Here is a 19,207-nt window from a genome sequence, read left to right as displayed (position 1 = left end):
ATTACATAAGAACCACTGCGAGGTCAGACATCTTTGTTGTTCTTATCTGTCTTAACCTATTAAAATCACCTAATAAACCGCCGCTGGTCAGCTGTAAGCGTTATGAACCAAAACCACATCCTCTTCACAGTGTTCGTGTTTCTGCAATCAAAATGAATTGAAATGCTCTGGGCTTATCTGTTCTGAAATACATGTTTGCACTCCTCAGTAGTTCTCAAGAAGCGGGGGCCCTTCTCCCACCCCTTTCATCTTCAACAGCTGTTCGAAAGTAACTCAGAGTAGGCCTAATATTGATTATTATGTCGAAGCAGATGTGTTGAGATGTTAAGATGGGTTCGGCGGCACGGCAGAAATAAGTTTCCTTTTTACCTAAGTGTATGGGAAGGAGTACAAAGGCGAGGTCGAAAGTGCAGCTCCACTTCAATAAAGAGCCTAGTTTGTCCTCTTTGATGCTGCCTTGCAACTCCGCTACAAAGACCCCAACGTGCTCTTGTCACTTCCAAGTGCCGTAACAGACGCCGCGCTTCACTTGCGCTTACCGCACAACAACACATCACGCGCTCGCTGTGCACAGCTGTACGCCGTGAGGATTGGAGCTGCCATTTTGGAGGCTGGCGATCCTCTTATTCTTTTGTCAACATGACATTTTGTCAAGCGTAAAATATCCTCTCAGCGGGCCACAGAATAATGCTAATAAATTGAAATGCAGAACCCGTCACCTCTTTGTTATGCGCTCATTGCCGGCACTGAAAAATTGCTTTATTTACATAATGTTTTTGTTTTTTTTGGTGCTCTTTATAGAATGCGCTAAAATACCACAGGATGGCGCCAAATCCCCAAAAGTAGTAATTTGGGTCAAGGAAGCGTGTTGAAATAATACATCTGGACTGAATGGCTAACGTCTTTGTATGTTGGGGAGGAGCTAAGTTTAGCCTGGGTTGTTAGTGGAAGTTACGGAGAGTGTTGGCTGCTTGTGCATGTACATGCGAACTTGTTAGCATTCAACTCAGACAAAGTTATTTGGTTGTTTTAAATATCATGTGTAATTCTAGGTTTTGTTTAGTTTGACAAAAAAAAACCTATCTGTACTTGTCGCCGCCTCGACTCGATCTCTGTCAAAGCAAACATTTTCAAATGGACATTTTGCATTGAGTGTTTAATTTGCATTAGGTTGTGGGAGCAACTAGATCCAGTACATGAAGCTGTAGTTTCTTTGTCTAAGTATATACTGTATCTTCTTCTCAATATATGACTTACTTCTCAATATATCACTTATACTTACATATTGGTATAGCAATCAGCAGTCCCGATTCGGTGCGACAGACGACATTTTAGTGTGGAAATTGGCCACCACTTGAAAAGCTGCAGGTCAAGCCTTCTTGTCTGCACCAGCAATTCACTGCATTCCTTACAAGCTCCAGCGAGGATGCGCTGCCGTTCACCCTTACCTCACATTTGACCTTGCGGAGAACAAGCTCTGCAATTTTTCTGGATGGATCACTCGAGACACGAGATGGTTTTTTTTTTTTGTTTTTTTTTTTTGTGTACAACACCCACCCACTGCATTAAAGGATCGCGCGGGGGGAATCTGTACATCTCCATCCAAGCTTGTCCCCCAAAGTAAGTCTTTAAACACATGACCACGTCTTGTGAAAGGACAGACTAGTTCCTCAGTAGCATGTTTTTTATGCTCCCAGATGAATTCCCAGTTGAAATTTCTATATATATATATATATATATATATATATATATATATATATCTCCTTCCTGACCTCATCTTTGAAAAGATATAACATTTCAGGTGCAATTACTGCCATAAAGCCGGGTTTTTGCCAAGCTCTGGCTCTTTCCACCCCTGTAATTGACTTTTTCTATTTCCAATCACAGACTCCAAAGTCTTAATGGCAAAGGATCAGAGTGCCAAAATGGTTTCCTTACGCAAAGAAACATTTAGCCTTGGTGACAAAGACCAGGTGACGTGCGCGTCACATGATAAATCAACTCACACGGACGCATGTAGTCACTTAGTTTAAAGATTTATGATCATACCAATTAACCACGCTTGTGTGACTCATGCAACAAAATAACAGTATAAATGAGTAACTCAATAGCCACAAATCCACTTTAACAGAATTTACTGGGTAAATTAAGATTGCGAAAGTACGCTTTTTTTGTGTGTGTGTGGTCCGCAATATATTACACACTTATGTTGACGCAAGCTGCAACATTTCAGTGAGCTGCATCTTAAAGTTGCTTTTGTGGCTTGTCTGACTGGCTCGGCCTGAAACTCATTACACGCGCAGCCGTTTGTACCGCGTGATATACTGCTATTACCTTAACAATATAACTGTAACCTACATCTGTGTGTTATATGGGTGCAATATTGGGAGATTAGGGCTACAGACCGGTAAAAATAAAGACGTTTTATTGTGGTAGAATGGCAGTCAAGCAGATGTGAGCGTAGGAAAAAAAAACAGGTGCGTGTCAAAAGCTATTAGACAGATATCTAGAATGACTCTCAGTAGTGCACAGACCCCATCCATGGAGAAAAAAAAAAAAAAAAAAAAAAAGTTTCATTCCAGTCCTATTGATGGCTCAATTGTTTTATTTAATTTTATTTAACCACTGTGCATTAGGAAGTGATTTTCATCAGCCAAACGCGTCAAGCTGATTATCACCACCTCATTTGGCCCCAGTGCAAGTAATGAAAAGTAAGAAATGCATATTTCAACCTGCACCTTGATTCATAATTGTATCTAGTTTTAATTTGACTGACTCCCAAGAGATAAAGTAGTAGAAGTCAAAACCACCCGCCAATTTTTTAACATGTTTTAGTGAAGGAAAACGGCACGGCATTGCAAAATATAAATGTAAAGAAATAAACTGCTTGCATTCATTCAAATTAAGCCGAAAAGTCCCGCAGGCCCAGTGTAGTACTTTTGTACGTTGTGTCTTTCCCGCTGCATTTCCCGAATGGAACGTCGTCGCTCTTGCGAAGCGGCGTTTACATCTCGGAAAGAAACAATTCAATAAATACAGCACACGGCGACACGCGACCCACACCTACTAGCGATAGCTCAGCGGAAGACACTTTCCAGGGTCTCTTAATAGCACAATCAATTGCACGTTTCACTTTCTTGCGAGCTTTACTGAGGGCTAATTTCCAGCGACAATTTACGACCCAAAAAAACCTGAAAAAGGTGACGCGCAACGCACAGGTGGGCGTTCCGTGTGGATGTCGGGAAGCATAGTTTGTGAAGTCACGCAAAATGTGTTTGTACAAAAACATTGTGAGTGAACCGTTTTTAACTCAAGGCGTCGCAAAAATAAAAAATACAAAATCATAAGCTGAATCAAGGCAGCACTAGATATAACACAAGTGAGGTGCGTGTGTAGATTTAGTGTCAAAAGTGAGCGTTATTTTATCTTTGTTGCAGCTCTTGTATTGGCTCCCATGAGATTGGGGTGGTGTACCTCATGTCATCCAATGTTTGATTTGCGTTTTTCCCCCGTACTTTATCCTCGGCGTGCCCTCCCGTTCACCGCGTGAGCGTGTTGGACTGCGTGCATCGAATCCAGAGAGACAGAAAGCGGACAAACACATAGCGAGGTTAATTTCAGTGACTGACAAAACACCCCAGCTATCTTAATCAAGTTCCGCTCCCTCCGATTAGGACTCGAACGTGAGGAAGATAACCCGGTGAAGGTGTTTACACAAGATTTGCAATCATATACGCATTGGATTAGCCCGCTTATAATTGAATTATTAGATGGCGTGTAAATGTTCTTTGTCTCCCTCGCCTGCTGCGTCCGCGTTGTCCGCCAGGCACACGTTTGGCGTACGCTGTAGGTGCGTGGCGCTCAGAGGAAAGGTGAGGCGAGAGCATCTGTGCAGCAGTTCATACGAAAGCCACCTGGCTCTCCTCCGTTCTGTGATTTATGCCTTTGATAGCAACAAACCCGAGATGCTTTCAACAGCAACAAAGTAGCGCGGAGAGATGACAACAATGGGATACTTGTCAGTCTGCAGATGAAAAGATACCTTGCTAGGTGGCTGTTTTTGGTTTTGTTTTTGTTTTTTTTTGATACGTAATTGTTCTTTTGTTTTCTTAATTCGCCTCCCGTACGCTATCTGGGGTTCTAACTGGGACACACAGTGAAGTGGTGTCATGCTTTCCCCTCGGTGACAGGATGCCCTCCTCCTCCTGTGAAGAGGCGGCAGTGTGCTTCGACGCCTCCGCTGTGACTTATCAACAGACTTATTTCCGCTGGCTTGTCCCTCGTACTGTCATACACTGACAGTGAAATAAATGAAGCTACTGGATGAAATATGCTCCAATAATATGGTGCGTTACTGTAATTACAAACAAATCTAGACCAAAAATACCACTGACCAAAAACAATCACCACCGCAATACAACAATTGATAGTTACATCATTTTATCCCGCGAGGTGATACTTTGAATTCATGGTTCACTTGCATTTTATGCACATCGAACACGGGTCGGCCTTTTATTTGGATGAACTACACATTTTTGTATATTTGTATCTCTTTCCTTTCAATGGCATTTATTCTCCTAGACCCAATGCCATTCCAAAGTATAATTATTAAAATCTTCTACTTATAACCAGTATCCTAAATAATTGGCGGATGCCCAGTGGGATCCATTGTGATTGACTCTAACCATGCATTTCTAGTCATGCCAGCCATTCTACGTGACCTTTTCCCATGGCGTAGTACTATAAAACACATGCGTGTATTTAATGGCGCTTTACATTCTGTGCCCGGATGCTGGTGTGGCTATTTTTATCCAGCGCCTTAGAGTATTCCACAAGAGTATATTGGACACTGGTGTTCTGGCCTTATTTCTCTTTGTAAATGTCTCATTGTGTGTCATTTCCCCTCTTTGTCTTCCTTTGCCACTGATATGTGTGTCTCGCCCTCCTCCGTTCATCTGTTCTTCTCGTCTCCGCCACTCACAGTTCATCTGTCTCACTCCATCTTTCTGGCCCCCGCAACGGACCGGAGCGGCACGCTTGAAAGGCTTGTTTCACCGATCGCCAGCGTCCATCTCAAAAAAAAAATAATTCATACAAAAAAAAAACGTATTCCCTGGCCTCACCTGTACGCTCCATTTGGTGGATTTATAGTTGTTTGGCTAATCGATAACTAATCTAATCAACTCTCAGTTTGTATGTGTGGGTATGTGCTTCCGCACGACACTGGTGAAATCTAAACATGGTTCCCGTGAAATAGTTCATACTCACCTGCGAATTATTGTGAAAAACACTGTTAAACATACTACTGAGCTCTCTTAACGTTTGACAAACATTACAGTAGCTGTATGAAGAAAAAAAGAATAAAAAATGTTTAGTTTTGATTGGCACTGACAGAAAGGGACTAATCTATTAATATGTTTATGAAACCGTTGTTGGCATTGTTTTAACGCCCGCCCAAACCGCATCCGCATTGCTCGGAACTCTTCGGGCAAACTGCATGACGCGGGAGGCGCTTAACAAGCTACGCCGTAGCCCTGAGCGTCAATTCAGGCCAGACATACGAGCCTTCAGACAGCAAGCTTGCGCTGGTTCACTGCACTCCCAAGACATTCCTAAGTGCGGCGAAAGCTCCGAGACCGCACTAATAACTGTCCGCCATCCCGTCGGAGTTGGTCTCCTTGTGCGGCGAGCGCTACGCTGCTCCCAGCACGCTGGCAAAACCCGGCACGCTCCCTCGATGTCTTGTCGTCTAAGTGCGGCCGTAAGCTCAATCGGTCTCCATTTTGGAGCTCATCCAATGTGTCAGAATAGGAAAGCTCACGCTGGGGGGGGGGGGGGGGGGGAAAGGATGATGCTGCAGGAAGCCAAATCTGCTGAGTCATAATTGCATTGCTGCTGCGGTGCACATGCACCACTGCGACTCAAAAACACAAGCAGCACGAATCCAGTTGCTAACGAGTAATTGTGGTTAATAGTGCGGCCAAACCTTACTCCATCTCTTTCAGGCAGCTGTCAAGATGCAGCCAGAGGCTACTTGATCCGTAGAGCCTCCATCGAAATCGCAGCCGTCCCCGAGCTCGCCCGATGTGTTAGACAGTTGACAGTCTTCCTAAAGCAGAAGCAAGTGGAGTGCTCTGTGACTGATGGAGTTCCTTTGTCAATGACGGCTGAGCTGCTGCCGGCGGTTTTGGGCCAAAGAACAGTGCAGATGACATTGACATCAGTCAAGCGCAAAAGGCGAACCGCAACGATGCATAAGGAAGCAAGTTTTCATCGCGAAGTGCCTGAGAACAAAAGAGTGGAAAGCCACCTCGAAGAGCAGCGGGTACAACGGGAAACAAAAGGGGACGAATGTTGTGTGTGTCTGCTGTTAGCAGACCACTTCCTGGTTCAAGGAGGATAGTGGACCAAATGGACGGACTGAACTAGAACGTCGCTTTGTGACCAAAACAGCCAAAATGCTAACAAATGTCTCAGCCGTTCCTTTGCCATTTAGTTGATGGATGACGTCATGATGTTGGCAATGGTTTCATTATGACTCAAAGGGCCAAAAGATTTTCTTCCTGAAACCCTGCCATCCCCAACATAATTTCTTGTTTGTTTGTTTGTTTTGCATAAACCTGCTAAAAACCAAAGAAAGAAAGAGATTACATTTCACCCTTGCGCGTTTGTGCCTGGGGGCAAGTAAGTTATATGACCTGGTTTTGTCACCTTTTGGGGGGATTTGTTTAACACAGCTATACGTTTTATCTAAGTATGATGTGAAATGCTGACGTGAGCAGCCACGTGTCACATCATTTTCACATTTTGACATGAAAAGCTCTTTAGAAAACAAAGCATTGGACTCGGGAGTCTGCGTTGACAGGTGGCAAAACATCCCGAAAAGTCTCGACACCAGAAACTATTTGATCACCGGCGACCCTGCCGCTCCCTGTACTACACACAGACTCGCAAATGCATGCGCTTGCGAGAAAAGACGCTGCGTGCCCAGAAGGAAAAACGTTTTGGCCATAAAGCCCCCTGTCATTGTCACAAATACGGCGCTCTATGTGGACAGAGTGTACATTGTGCTCCTTCGGCGCACTGCTGGGAATGACCTTTCACTGCTTTGCCAGATGAATTTTTACTTTGGCTTGAGGCTTTGAACAGGTAGGTAGGGAAGGATATGGATATAAACTGTGTATACAGTGACAGTTTTGTTCATGTTTGTCAGTGGGCTCAAGAAAGTATTGAGTGCACGCTCAGTTTGAGTTGAAAGTATGTTTACTTGGTTTCAGCTGCTGTTTGCGGTGGCGGTGCAACTGTCTTGCTTTATGCTCCGAGGTTGTAATGTTTCAGTATGACAATTGTAAAAGAGATTGTTGTTCTCATATGTAGCTACATTAGAGGGGCAAAATATCAGGAATTCTTTTCTAACAGATAAACATTACGTACAGCCAACCTATGTTATCCGGTGTCAGGAAATGGATTATGTTGGGGTTTGGAGGCTGTAAAACACACGAGATAATCAAATTTTAAAAAAGCATAAATATGATATTGTTTCTTCTCATTAGCTTGTGCAGGTGTTTGGCGTGTGTATTTGGGACCGACGGAAACCGATGTGTCACTCACACCTCCTAGTGGCTGGTTTCAGCATAGGTCCAAAATTCCCCCAGATGAATCGTAAATTACACTTCCGTTGTGTAACATGCCATTCCTATCGTTTTGCTTTTTTTTGGGGGGGGGAAATAGTAAATCCATGCAGCGTCCCGATTGACGTGCGCTCTCCGTAACGCAGCAGTCGGCTACCTTTGGTATTTATGGACTCTCTGCGAGTTGTTCATGAGAAAGTCAAGAGGGGCTTTGACACTGGCTCTCCATCACTGTCTTTTTCAAACCATAAAAATGAGTTGCTCTTCAATAAACCTTTTAGTGTAGGACCCCAACACTGCAGCGCCTTGTCACTCACATGATGTCACCAATAATAAAACATAATTACATTTAGTCAGCCATTTATTGGCTAACATTATGCCTTTCTATTTGGGTTGTATATCTGTAATTCCCGTGGAATTTCGTATAACCGTGTTTTCTGTGTAAGGTGCGCAACATAAATGAGTACAACCTCTTTTGAAAAGGAAGCTATCAATTATTATAATTCATATAATTGTAATGATTATAATTATTTTAATTCATTTTGAATAACAAATAATTGTAATGATTATAATTATTTTAATTCATTATGAGTAACAAATAATTGTTGACTCTCAATGTTTGTTTTACATTGTTGGTTGAAGCCCATAACATAACAGTGGCCAATAACGTAATAAAAGTCTTAAACCTACAACATGATAACTTTTGGCCAACAACATAATAATGTATTATATTATTGGCTAATTATTACATTATTATACATTATTTAATAGCTGAGCCCATAATGTAATTTAATACCACATTACATTTCGAAAAGGGCAAATGTATTACGTTATGGGCTGACTTCTACAAATATATATATAGTATATATAGTATATAATATGCGTATTTTATTTCGTTATGTGCTCAATTATTGCTTTTTTTTTTTTTTTTTCTCTTATCCAGGCTAACAACGTAATTAGTTACGATGTTATACGTTCAGTACTTTTATTAGGTTATGGCCCGTTGTTACGTTCTGGGCTTCTGCAACAGGCGTTACACCTGCAAACCTGTGCATTACATTCAATTACTCCTTTTTGTTGCTGTTCTTGTTTGAAGGAACAGTTTTGCTCTGCAACGGGGGAGTTTGAAATACTCCCTGTGTTTATTTATTTAATTTTATTTGGATTTGTTCTGTTGTTTATTGAAAATGCAGCCGGGCAGAAAAGGGTTTTAGGAGACGGACATCCAATGACGCCCGACGGTAACGTGAACATTGAGGCAAACTATGTTTTGTAGCAGGCGTTTTTTTTTTTTTTTTTTTTTTTATCCTCCCATGATCCCATTCATGATGAGCTGTGACAGCCGTGACTAATCGTGATGTGTTCCCGTGCACCATTTCTTTCGCATACTTATTGATGGTTGAGTGCATTCTGATTAGCCTACAGTGCTTCTTTAACCATATTTACCATTTGTTTACGATGCTCGTTATTAAACAAAAGTCGTGATTGCGAAACCTTTAATTACATTTCAGTCATTGTTCTGTCAGCAACATCCCTCCGATTTGACATTAATTTAGCTCACTTTGTCCCGCCTCATTCCAGTGATTAATGGTACACTATTTGCATTGCTTCCGCCACCTATGCTGTGCACCAAAGTACCATAAAGCTTGTTTTTCCCATTGCGGCAGACGCTGTGTTTAACAAATGAATATATTCCTTCAGCCTTCTCAAGTTTCTCCTGGCAGGGAAACGTTTCGCTTGTAGAAAAGAGGTGGATAGAATTCGCCACTGTGTCTGTCTCGGGTCCGGTTTTTCTTCATTTCCGTGGCACTCCTGATGATTGCCGAATTTCTGCGCCGGGGGCTCGTGGAGGGAAAAGCCGAGGACAGTTCCCCTGAGTCAGGACACCGAGGCCCCCGGGCCTGCACGGCTCATAAACAGATGTGTCCTTGTCCCCGGCCAAGTGCAGCCACTCAAGTGGCAAAGCAGGGGCCCAATAATTGTGAAGAATTGAAAGCTAAATATTGGCTTTATCTCCTCAGTAATAAAAGGGCCATGAAATTGATTTAATGCCGCAGCGCTTCTCTTGGGTGGCTTCTTACAGCGTGAGCACAAAACAATGAGCAGCAGCCATCTATTAATTAACCCACCTAATCCTGCAAAGTTAATCTCTCACCACAACTTTGCTCGCAACTAACTTCCAAGCCAGTGAGTCCATTGGGGTGTCGTGACAGAGGCAGAGGGGAGAGAGAGAGGGAAACGCCTGGAACATTGTTCTGTACAGCATAGGCGGGGAAGCGGAAATGCATGGGTGCGTTAGTATTGCATTTGTGAAAAGTGATGGACATCCTCATTTCAGCTGTTTCACCGGCATTCAAGTGGCAGATTTTAGTAGCTTCTTTTTTTTTTTTTTTTTTTTTTTGTCTTGTCTTTTTATGATTGTTTTACTTCTTTACTCACCGTGCCGCTTTATTACATTATTCTCTCCTGAGCCGTGCGTGGCAATTGTATTTTCTCTCTCTTCTCGGCCATCTTGCCGGTCGCAGCGTGGCGCCATCTCGCACCCAACACGCACAGTCACGGTCACGTTGCGTCGAGTGAGTTGCGAATGACCTCCTCCTCGGTCGTCTAATGAAAAGCGATGTGTTCTTTGGCTCGTCTGACCCCGCTCTTCCAAACCCCCCCCCCCATCTCCGCGTCGTCATTCCTCTTCGTGGAATCTCGCTCGGAGGCTGCCTCAGAAATAGGTCACCTGACGCCCCCCCCTCACCTCGGCGGCTTCGGAAAAACAAAACCCTCCGAGGCGTCCCGTCCGAGTCGGCGTCTTGGGAAGAGGGCGGGGAGGGACACGGCGCGCGCACGTTCATTTGAAAAATCAGGAACAACTCCAATTGAGAGGATTTCAAGCTCATTTCTTTGCGAGAGAGGCAAGCATATCCTGTGGAGATAATTTTAGGAGGCTGATTAGGCGTCGACGGCGTGGAGCCCAGAGTGAGGAATCTCATCAGCGGCGCTAATGACATGCCATTCCTGTGTTGAAAGAAGAGCCCGGGCCCTGGGCATGGACCAGCTTCTGTCACCCACCTCTTGCTACTATGTTCATTAAGTCCCTACAATGTAATTACAATTCACTGATACTGCTTTGGATTAATTACAGGCTGATTACCAGGCTGATATTTGTTAGGAATAATTAGATCCCAAAGAATCGCATTCATATTTACACCCTATTGATGTCTTTACGTCATGAGAGCATTCGAAACATTCTAACAATAGACTACTTATAAAACGGAATGTTCTTCACAGCGTTATTCACGGGCTCAAATGCGAGGGAACAAGAGGCCGGATTTGAATGCGATCATCATGACAAATCATACAACAGATGTCTCCATCTGTTCTCACGCTAACTACACTACAAAACTACAATTGATCTCCCACCTGATGAGCTCGCAACAAAAAGCCGCAATGTTTTGCCTCGTGTGTTACAGTGCTTGATTCAAAGTGCTCATAAGTTTGCAGTAATTGGGGTGGGGGGGGGCACTCCAGAACAAAAAAAAACAAATGCAGGTTTGTGCCATCATGCACGCGGCAGAGGTAGTTGTAATCTTTCATACGAGCCCGTGACATAAACAGACCCCAGAGCAGCATTATTTCATTAATCTAATCAGTCACGTGCAATTTACAAACCTACCTTAAGCCGGTTTATTCGCAGATTTGTCGTTAATAAGAATTTGAACATTTTTCGCTTTGACAGAGATCTGCTATGAAGGGAGACGTGACGATGCGCTTATCCATTTCATATCTTAATTACTACAATCACACCACTGGAAATTGCTGGCGTTCATTTCTACCGGCCATTCATTCGGTACAGCTGCACCTCATGAGATATGATGGCTGTATCAAAAATGTGCCTCTATAAAGGAAATAAGGCTTTGTTTTCATTTCATTCAACAATAAGTTGCTTATTGCAGTTTACAGTGATGTGGAACTGCACTGCATTACTGACAGCTGTTTCTAATATTTTGCTTTTCGAGTAGCTACAGAAGGTATATGAACTAGTCAAATTGTGCTCAGTAGGATGGTGTCAATTAATAGTGACCACCATTGTGTTTGCAAAAGCGACATTTTGGAGCGAGCCTTTGTATTGGCACTCATTAGTGTTTCCCAACCTCTATTGAACCAAGACACATATTTTACAATGCATTACACTGAAATACCGACGATTTACTGCAAATTTACTTCCTCTGTGGGAGCCTGTTGAACCAAAAGATGATGTGTTGTTGGATGAATGGCAAAAGCCGCATACACAGGTTAATTGTACCTTTTGGCATGTCACGATACATTGCTGGCGGAGATAGATAAACAAAGAAACATTCATTGTAGTAAATAAAGGATCCTTTTCATACCAATTAAGTGAAATGGGGGGCGGAAACAGGAAAATATTTTCAAGCTGATTAAACAATCACTTGCGCTCAATGTTAAGTGAGTTGAAAAAACAAAAAAGATATTAAGTGAGTTGCTCCAGGCTGTTTTTCACACTGCGCGTGGACCTTTGGGTCGGCGGCGTTTTCAAAATCTGCCGGTAGATATCGCACTGACATGAGCCCCTGCCTCTGACAGCTAGTTTCATCCCGCAGCTCAGAACCGGTGTCAACAATATCCTGCAGCTCTGGGATACACCCGTCCATACGCAGGAAATGATGCATGTGTGTGTGTGTGTGTGTGCGCCCGCAGGCTTCCCAGCGACGGCATACGGACCGGTGGCGGCGGCGGCGGTAGTAGCAGCGCGTGGCTCAGGTAGGGGGGCCCGTGGAAGAGGCGGCTACTTGGCGTACCCACAGAGCACAGGGCCAGGTAAACGCTCTGTCCACGTTCCGTGTGGCTGCTGCTCTCTCCAACTTCTCCTGCTCCGCTCGCTCCCATAGACGTAGTCACCCAAGCTCCCGTGCGCTCTCTCTCGCGAGCGTTTGGATGTACCCTAATCCAGTCAGATAAGTGCATTTATTTGGCTAAAAGGTCTACGACTACACATATCAGACGTGAGCGCTTCTTGCCACACAAAGAATGAAGGGATGGGGGGCGGGGGCTTGAGGTGACTTCATGGGACTGAGGCAAAATAACCCGAATTTAATTGAATGAATCCAACATTCTCATGTCACCAAATTTAATTGCCGCACGTTGCTTAAAAAAACAAAACAAAAATCTAATCTGTACACAAATGTCCTTGACCTTAAAAACAAAAGGTTCCAATTAGTTAAAATTACAAGATGAGGGAGTTAATTTAGTCGCTGCAGAATTTTCCTGCATTTAACCTTTGAATATGTATAGGTAAAAAAAACAACAACAAAACAAAACGTCCAAACTGAAGGAGCTTACTATAAGATGTCGTAACTGTATGGAAAATGACATTTTTATCTTTATTTTTAAATACAGTGGAACCTATGGTCGAACACAATCTGAAAGTAATGAATCCATTCCTTTCAAACTGCTGCTAGTGTGAACAAGTGACAAACGTGTAGCTGGGAGGGGAGTCATTTCACATTAAGACCAAAACGCAGCCCACCTTCGGTTCTTCTCATCTTGTTCGTTGGCGACTTATGGCCGATATTTTGCTGAGCTGAAGTCTCGCAAGTTTGCTTTGGTCTCACATCACGTCACGCACGAGCGGCGTTAGCGCTTGCTTCGAAGCGCGTTTTCCCCAAACATTTCTGGGTTGCACTCCCAAGTGTGTTCAACTTCAGAGGTTCCACTGTAACCTGCGTGTCTGTGATGTTAATCTGTGGTGGTATGATAACCATTTGTGTTAATTAACCCTGTTGTATTATTTTAGCATATCAATGTCAACACAATTTGCAATTCGTAACTCTGTGCTTTGGTTTTAGTTTATGTAGTGTTGAGAGTAAAAGTAAGCCCTCCTTACACGTCCTCCTGCCATTGCTGATGTGGCTGGCCTGCTCACACCTGGCCTTACCTTGCGTCCTCCGGTGACCACTTGTGAGCTCACGTCCTGCTTTAGCTGCTGACTAACGCAGCAGGAGGCAGCAATGCGCTAGTACAGCATGTATAGTGCACACTTTCATCAAATCAAAACAAATTGCCAGAGAACCCGCTACCACGGTATCGCTTTGTGCTGGGAGGGAAAAAACAAAACAATGTTGAAATCTAAATCTAAATCTGTGCGTATGGATTTGTCATCGCTCCACTTGGGAACATGCGACTCTTGTTTCTTAACAAGAGCTTAAGTGAACCGACGGCGGCTCGAAACGGAACAAAAGGCATCAGATTCTGAAACTAGTGGGCCTGCTATTCCAAACCCATTTGCACAATGAAAACATGTAAGCCACCGATTTGCGAGCTGATAACGGGGCCTGTTATGTGGTTACTTTCGCTATTATAGAATGAGTCAAATTTTTTAAAACTACGGCGAATCACAACTGTATGATCAGGAGAAGAGCCACTCAGATAAGTGCGCATTCAATGGCAAATAATTCGACAGTAGCGATACAGTCATGGCTAAACTGTGTTGTCTATATGCTGTATATATATTTGTCTAAAAAAAAAAAATCTTCTCATTATTCTATTATTTAGTCAGTAGAAATAATGTTGGTAATCCTAATTTACCTAAAACAGAACAGGTTCAGTCTGATTTCATGTCAAACAGTCAAGTCTGTCTTTTTGTACAATTATGGCTAAAAACATTTGTATGTATTCCGTTACTCCCCGAGCCTGTTCGTATAGTACTAGCTTTATGACTTGAGTGATTCCGGTGCATACGATAAAAAAGCAACACTGAGAAAGCAACTAGTGGAGCCTTAACCTGAAGCACTGGGAGGGGAGCAACACATTAGCAACACTGAGAAAATCCAGGAACACACGTGTGGACGTGGACCGATTACTGAAGTGGGTTTTCTCTCGAATAATAAAATGCACTTGAATGTAAAAATAACAGAAAACGAATCATCTGGCAAAGGCCAAAAACATACTTTGAAGTCTGTACTAAGGAGACAAGCCGTAAAATGCCAAAACGCATCGCAAAATCTATTGGGTTTTTATTGTTTGTTTTTTTAAAATAGCCTCTAAAGTCTGGGTGTCCTTTAGGTCTGTTATACAGTACATGCACATTTTATTGTTTAGATATGCTAGCGAACGTCTCCCAGGAGATTTGTTCCGAAAACCGGATGGAAGTTTCTCTCGGTCTGTGTGAGGTTTTCTCTCGGTGTTTAACGCAGCATCGATTGACTTGTCGGCTTCATTTAGACAGCTTGCTTTTTTTCCACCCTTACAACTGTAGATCATTCGATAGCTGTCAATAGTCGCTCCCCTGACTGAACACACAGCCTGCGGACGAGTGAGGAGCGCCTCTCTTAATCAGACATACTGTACCTTAAGAAGCTTGTGGCGGAAAACCAGTTTTAATTGTAGCCGGGATGTTGTCTGCTTTGCGACTCCCACGTATAATGTTATAGACGCCGACGTGGGCATTCAGACCGCCGCAGTGCAGCGAGCGAGCGCGGTGCGCGCATACAAATCAAACTTCATTTAAATCAACATTACAGTATGAGATGCTCCGTCCTTCACATCAAAACAAACCATTTGCGCAACCATCATTGCAGCGCACGTCATTAAGAAGCAGGAATGTCGATTGGGGTTTGGCAGCGGCCTGAAAGTAAATGACGTGACGGCAGCCATCACGAGCAGTTTATTTCTGACAGCTGCAAATGGAAGCGAGATAAGTATCATTATAGACAGGGGCTGATAAACAGTGACATCATGGTGTTTTTGACTACTTAAGCAGTGTCAGGGATTTTTTCTGTGCATGATAGAATCAAATGACAATCATGGGAGCAGCAATATGAGCTCAACTTTCAGGATGAAGTATCCATTAGCCAAATTGCCTTGTACCCGAACTTGTAAATGCAATTATTCCATGACTTATCGTGTTTGTGATCCACGCTCCTCATAACGTGTTTTAGCACATCCAGGTGTCCCTTTTTTTTCTTTTCAAGACACAGTGACTCAGCACGATCGCTTGATGTACCCGTTTGTAGTAATCTTGCTTCCCATAAGACAAAAGCCTTTTTTTTTTTGTTTTGTTTTGGCTCAAAGTTTGCCAAAGTTACACGACTGTCTTACCTGCTGAATAAGTGTGGATTCTTTGTGCTTTGACTCCACCTACAGCTCCGACAGAGCACCACATACAGAACAGTCAAGTCCACTGATTGAGGCCTGTTGCCACCAAGCAGGTTCAGTTTGGTACTAGGATATCAAGTCTTTACGGTATATCGAAGAAAAATAAAATGGAGCGAAACAAAGGCTACGGTTGGGGCTACCAAAGACAATTTTGTGTGTCAAAAAAAAAAAGGAGATAATGATTTGGATTTAACATAGCCGAGGTGCCACAGAGTGGTTTAATTTGTACGTAGACTTGCAAACAGGTTGCATCCAAAAGTGGAAACCCATCAAACATCAAGAGTGTGTGAAGGTGCAACGCCGTTTAATATTTTACAGCGAAGGACAACCTGTAATTGCACAGCATCGCTCCGTTATCGTTGCAAAGACGAACACCTTGACCCTGATATTATTCATATTTATATTGTGTTAAATATTTTTCAAATAAGTGAGAAAACATTTGTTTCCATGAAAGACACTGTTTTGCTAAGTTTTTTCCTCACATGTAATATTAACTTAAACACTGGGATATTTATACCGAGTATATGACAGCCTCATTTTGGACTACACTACACTAAAGTACAGTAAATGCAAATTGTTTTAATTTGATTCATTTGGGGGTGGCGCATTGTATATGTCTTGGGCAGCATTATGTTGTGACGTAGCAGTCATAAAATGACATACAACAGCGAATAACATGTTGCAGTGCATTATTTAGTGTAGAGCAACGTATGACTTCCGTGCCGGTTCTATTTGGGACTGCCGCTCCAAACCGTGCCGTGCGAGCTGAAATGTTTCACTCGGTGGAAACATGGCTTTCGACCCAAGAGGATACGAGCTCGACTGCTCACGCTCCGAAACCAAACGGGACGTAAAAGCTCTAAACGACATACCCTGTCGAACGTAGAGCACCGGTGCGTTGTGTCGTGTTTTGTTTCTAGATTCATAAGTGACCCGTCGATATTGCTGGCAGGACATTGACAATATTTTGTGTCCATGACACGGGCCACTTGAGCCGACGCTCCGCAGACAACGTGACAGCGTGCTCACTTCACCTCTCCGCGACAGAAGGATGGTGGTGACGAGGTGTATTTGAACCGCTCGCCGGGGCTTTGCCCGAGAGACGATAGTTGGGGAGCAAAACAAGAAAGGTCCCCTGCACTTTCTGACTCTGCCACAGCTTTCAAGGAGGCTCAAACTGGAGGCCACCGGAGGTGTTTGCAGACACTTCAAGGTGTTTTTTGTCTCATTTGCAAAGTTTGTTTGTCGTGGTGTGCGATACGGCAAGATTTGGTATTGGTTCAATACCATGTACTGTAAATACCGGGTCAGTATCGCTGATGTTGATGCTGATACTTTTTAATAATTAAGGTTGATGCATCGTGAAATTGATCAATCTGAATTCATTTTTATGGCCTTGAAGTGTTTTGTGCCTTTCATCCTTGGGATTATTAATGAGCTATAACCCAGGAATAAGGATAAAAGTTTTGGTTCACTTGCTAGAGAGTAAATATACTGTAGCAAGTAGACAGTGTCCCTTTTCCAGTGAAGACAAAAATATCTTTATAGAAAATCAAATCTTAGCTGTATTGTAATCATACGGCGTAAATGTGGTCATTTAAATAACACGTTTCTGTGGTATAAAATGTATTGCATCGAGGTCTAAACTTCATTTATACTTTGAGTTGGCTAAAGTAACAAACGGCCAGTGGCACATTGAAATTCATATGTGATATCTAATGCTGAGGATGACTGAAATATTTAGCTGGATGTCGTCTGCCGGACTGAAAGGCCTCGTCGTACAGTTGTACCAGTCAACTCTGCCTCTTGTTTGGGGGGGGGGGGGGGTCTGTTTTTTTGTTTTGTTTTGTTTTTTGCGTCCAGAGGGTGAGGGATTTGTCTCCTCCCATTCTCCCTTTGGGCAGCTCGTTTTTTTTTCCCAGCCAGTGATTTTTCTGAAATGTTTAACGCGTTTAAGTCGGCTAATTTGACAAAACAGCAGCAGTGCATACAGGAGGAAAACATCAAATAAAGTATGGATCTCATATCGACCAATATCAACACCAACATCAGTATGGATATTATCGATATTTGGATCAATTGGCCCAGCACTACTGCTTTGCTTCTGCGTAGGTCCGAACGTTAGCATCCGCGTACGCCGTTGGCCGTATATCCACTGAGGAAAGCGATGCAGTGGCTTGCGTTCTGGGTGCCCACCTATGCTGTTGCTATTTAAGATGAACCTCAACGATTGTGTCGTGGCCACCATTTTGAGGATGGTTGTGTCTAATGTTTGACATTTAACTATGTTGCATATTGATGAACACGCCGAAAAATATTCCCCACTGCATTTATTTGATCCCCGGCTAATGAAATAGGAACACAGCCTCAGCTGCGGTTTTGTTTTGTTTGTTTCTCCATTAAAGTTACGGAAATAGCCTGTGCTTTTGGCATTGTCAGAGAGAAGCAGAGCAAAATACAAAGAATGAAGAAGGTTCCGGCGGGTCCCAGGCTGCTTTAAGTCTTTTCCTGATCCCCTCGGAGCTTCCTGCTAAGCTCAAATGTCGGCTTCAGATCTCAGCTTCACCTCCGGTGTTCAGAAAATGCCGTTCAGGTGTCAGCGCTCGCTACGTGCAGTAAGTCTAGTGGGAAGGCGGTTGCCGCTGCAGAAATACCACGGCATTATAAAATATAGAAGTACTTATGCTAAATCAAGATTCTTCTTGCATTAATCTCGTCTCTTTGTGACAGGCCTTTTATTATTATTATTATTATTATTGTTATTACTATGCATTCCCCCTCCTCTGCCTGCCTCTTTTACTTCACACGAAAAGCAGAGAACTTATGTGACGGTCGTTTCTGGAAATTCCTCCCGAGTCATTTAGTGATCTTCGGCGGTGCTTGGGAGAACCCGACGAATGGCTGTGTGTTCTGGCCTCAATCAATCTGGGTTCCATTTGATCCACGTGTTAATCCGCAGAGCTCAAACCCGGTGAGCCAGGAGCCCTCTTCCGTGTATTTGCTGCCGGGTTGAACAGGAGCGGGCATGCTAAGACCGTCCCACTTGGGTTTTTGTCGAAGGCCCGGGAAAAGTTGTGACACACACAGGAGAGGGCAAACCGTCCCTTTGCGCTTTTGCCGCGGCAGCTGTGGGCAGCAGATGCTCGGAGGTTACGGGCGCATCCCTTTAGGGACGTCGCGGCTTTGCCCTCCGGGGTGTGCATACATAACGCTCTCTTCAAAGGAAGCACGCTTGAAGGCTTCGTGCCACAGTGAGGACAATTGTTTGTTTTTCTGCTCCCTTGCTCCCCCTGCAGTTGTAACACTCGTAGGCCACTGTGATTGCGAGAAATAAACAGCAGCGAGCTTGCATTTGGTAATTAGCTGGCTCAGGTGAATCTGGTCCAATATTGGACAGACGTTCAATACTG

At 43.5% G+C, this 19,207-nt stretch overlaps 1 protein-coding gene across 13 annotated transcripts in view; it reads left to right on the top strand.

The window, feature by feature from the left end:
* LOC133416510 (RNA-binding protein Musashi homolog 2) overlaps positions 1-19,207 on the top strand; it is a 210,336-nt gene that overhangs the window by 174,656 nt on the left and 16,473 nt on the right. For 7 of the 13 annotated variants that reach the window (XM_061703500.1, XM_061703501.1, XM_061703502.1 and 4 more), the window contains one exon: positions 12,342-12,461. The exons of 1 other annotated variant lie outside the window; for it this stretch is intronic. In XM_061703500.1, coding sequence (XP_061559484.1) covers positions 12,342-12,461 — 120 coding nt within the window. The remainder of the gene's footprint in view (positions 1-12,341; positions 12,462-19,207) is intronic. 5 more of the 13 variants (XM_061703506.1, XM_061703503.1, XM_061703504.1 and 2 more) reach the window with 1 other exon arrangement.

Source organism: Phycodurus eques, chromosome 17 (assembly GCF_024500275.1).
Source record: "Phycodurus eques isolate BA_2022a chromosome 17, UOR_Pequ_1.1, whole genome shotgun sequence".
NCBI lineage: Eukaryota > Metazoa > Chordata > Actinopteri > Syngnathiformes > Syngnathidae > Phycodurus > Phycodurus eques.
This window is presented reverse-complemented; position numbering and strand designations above follow the sequence as displayed.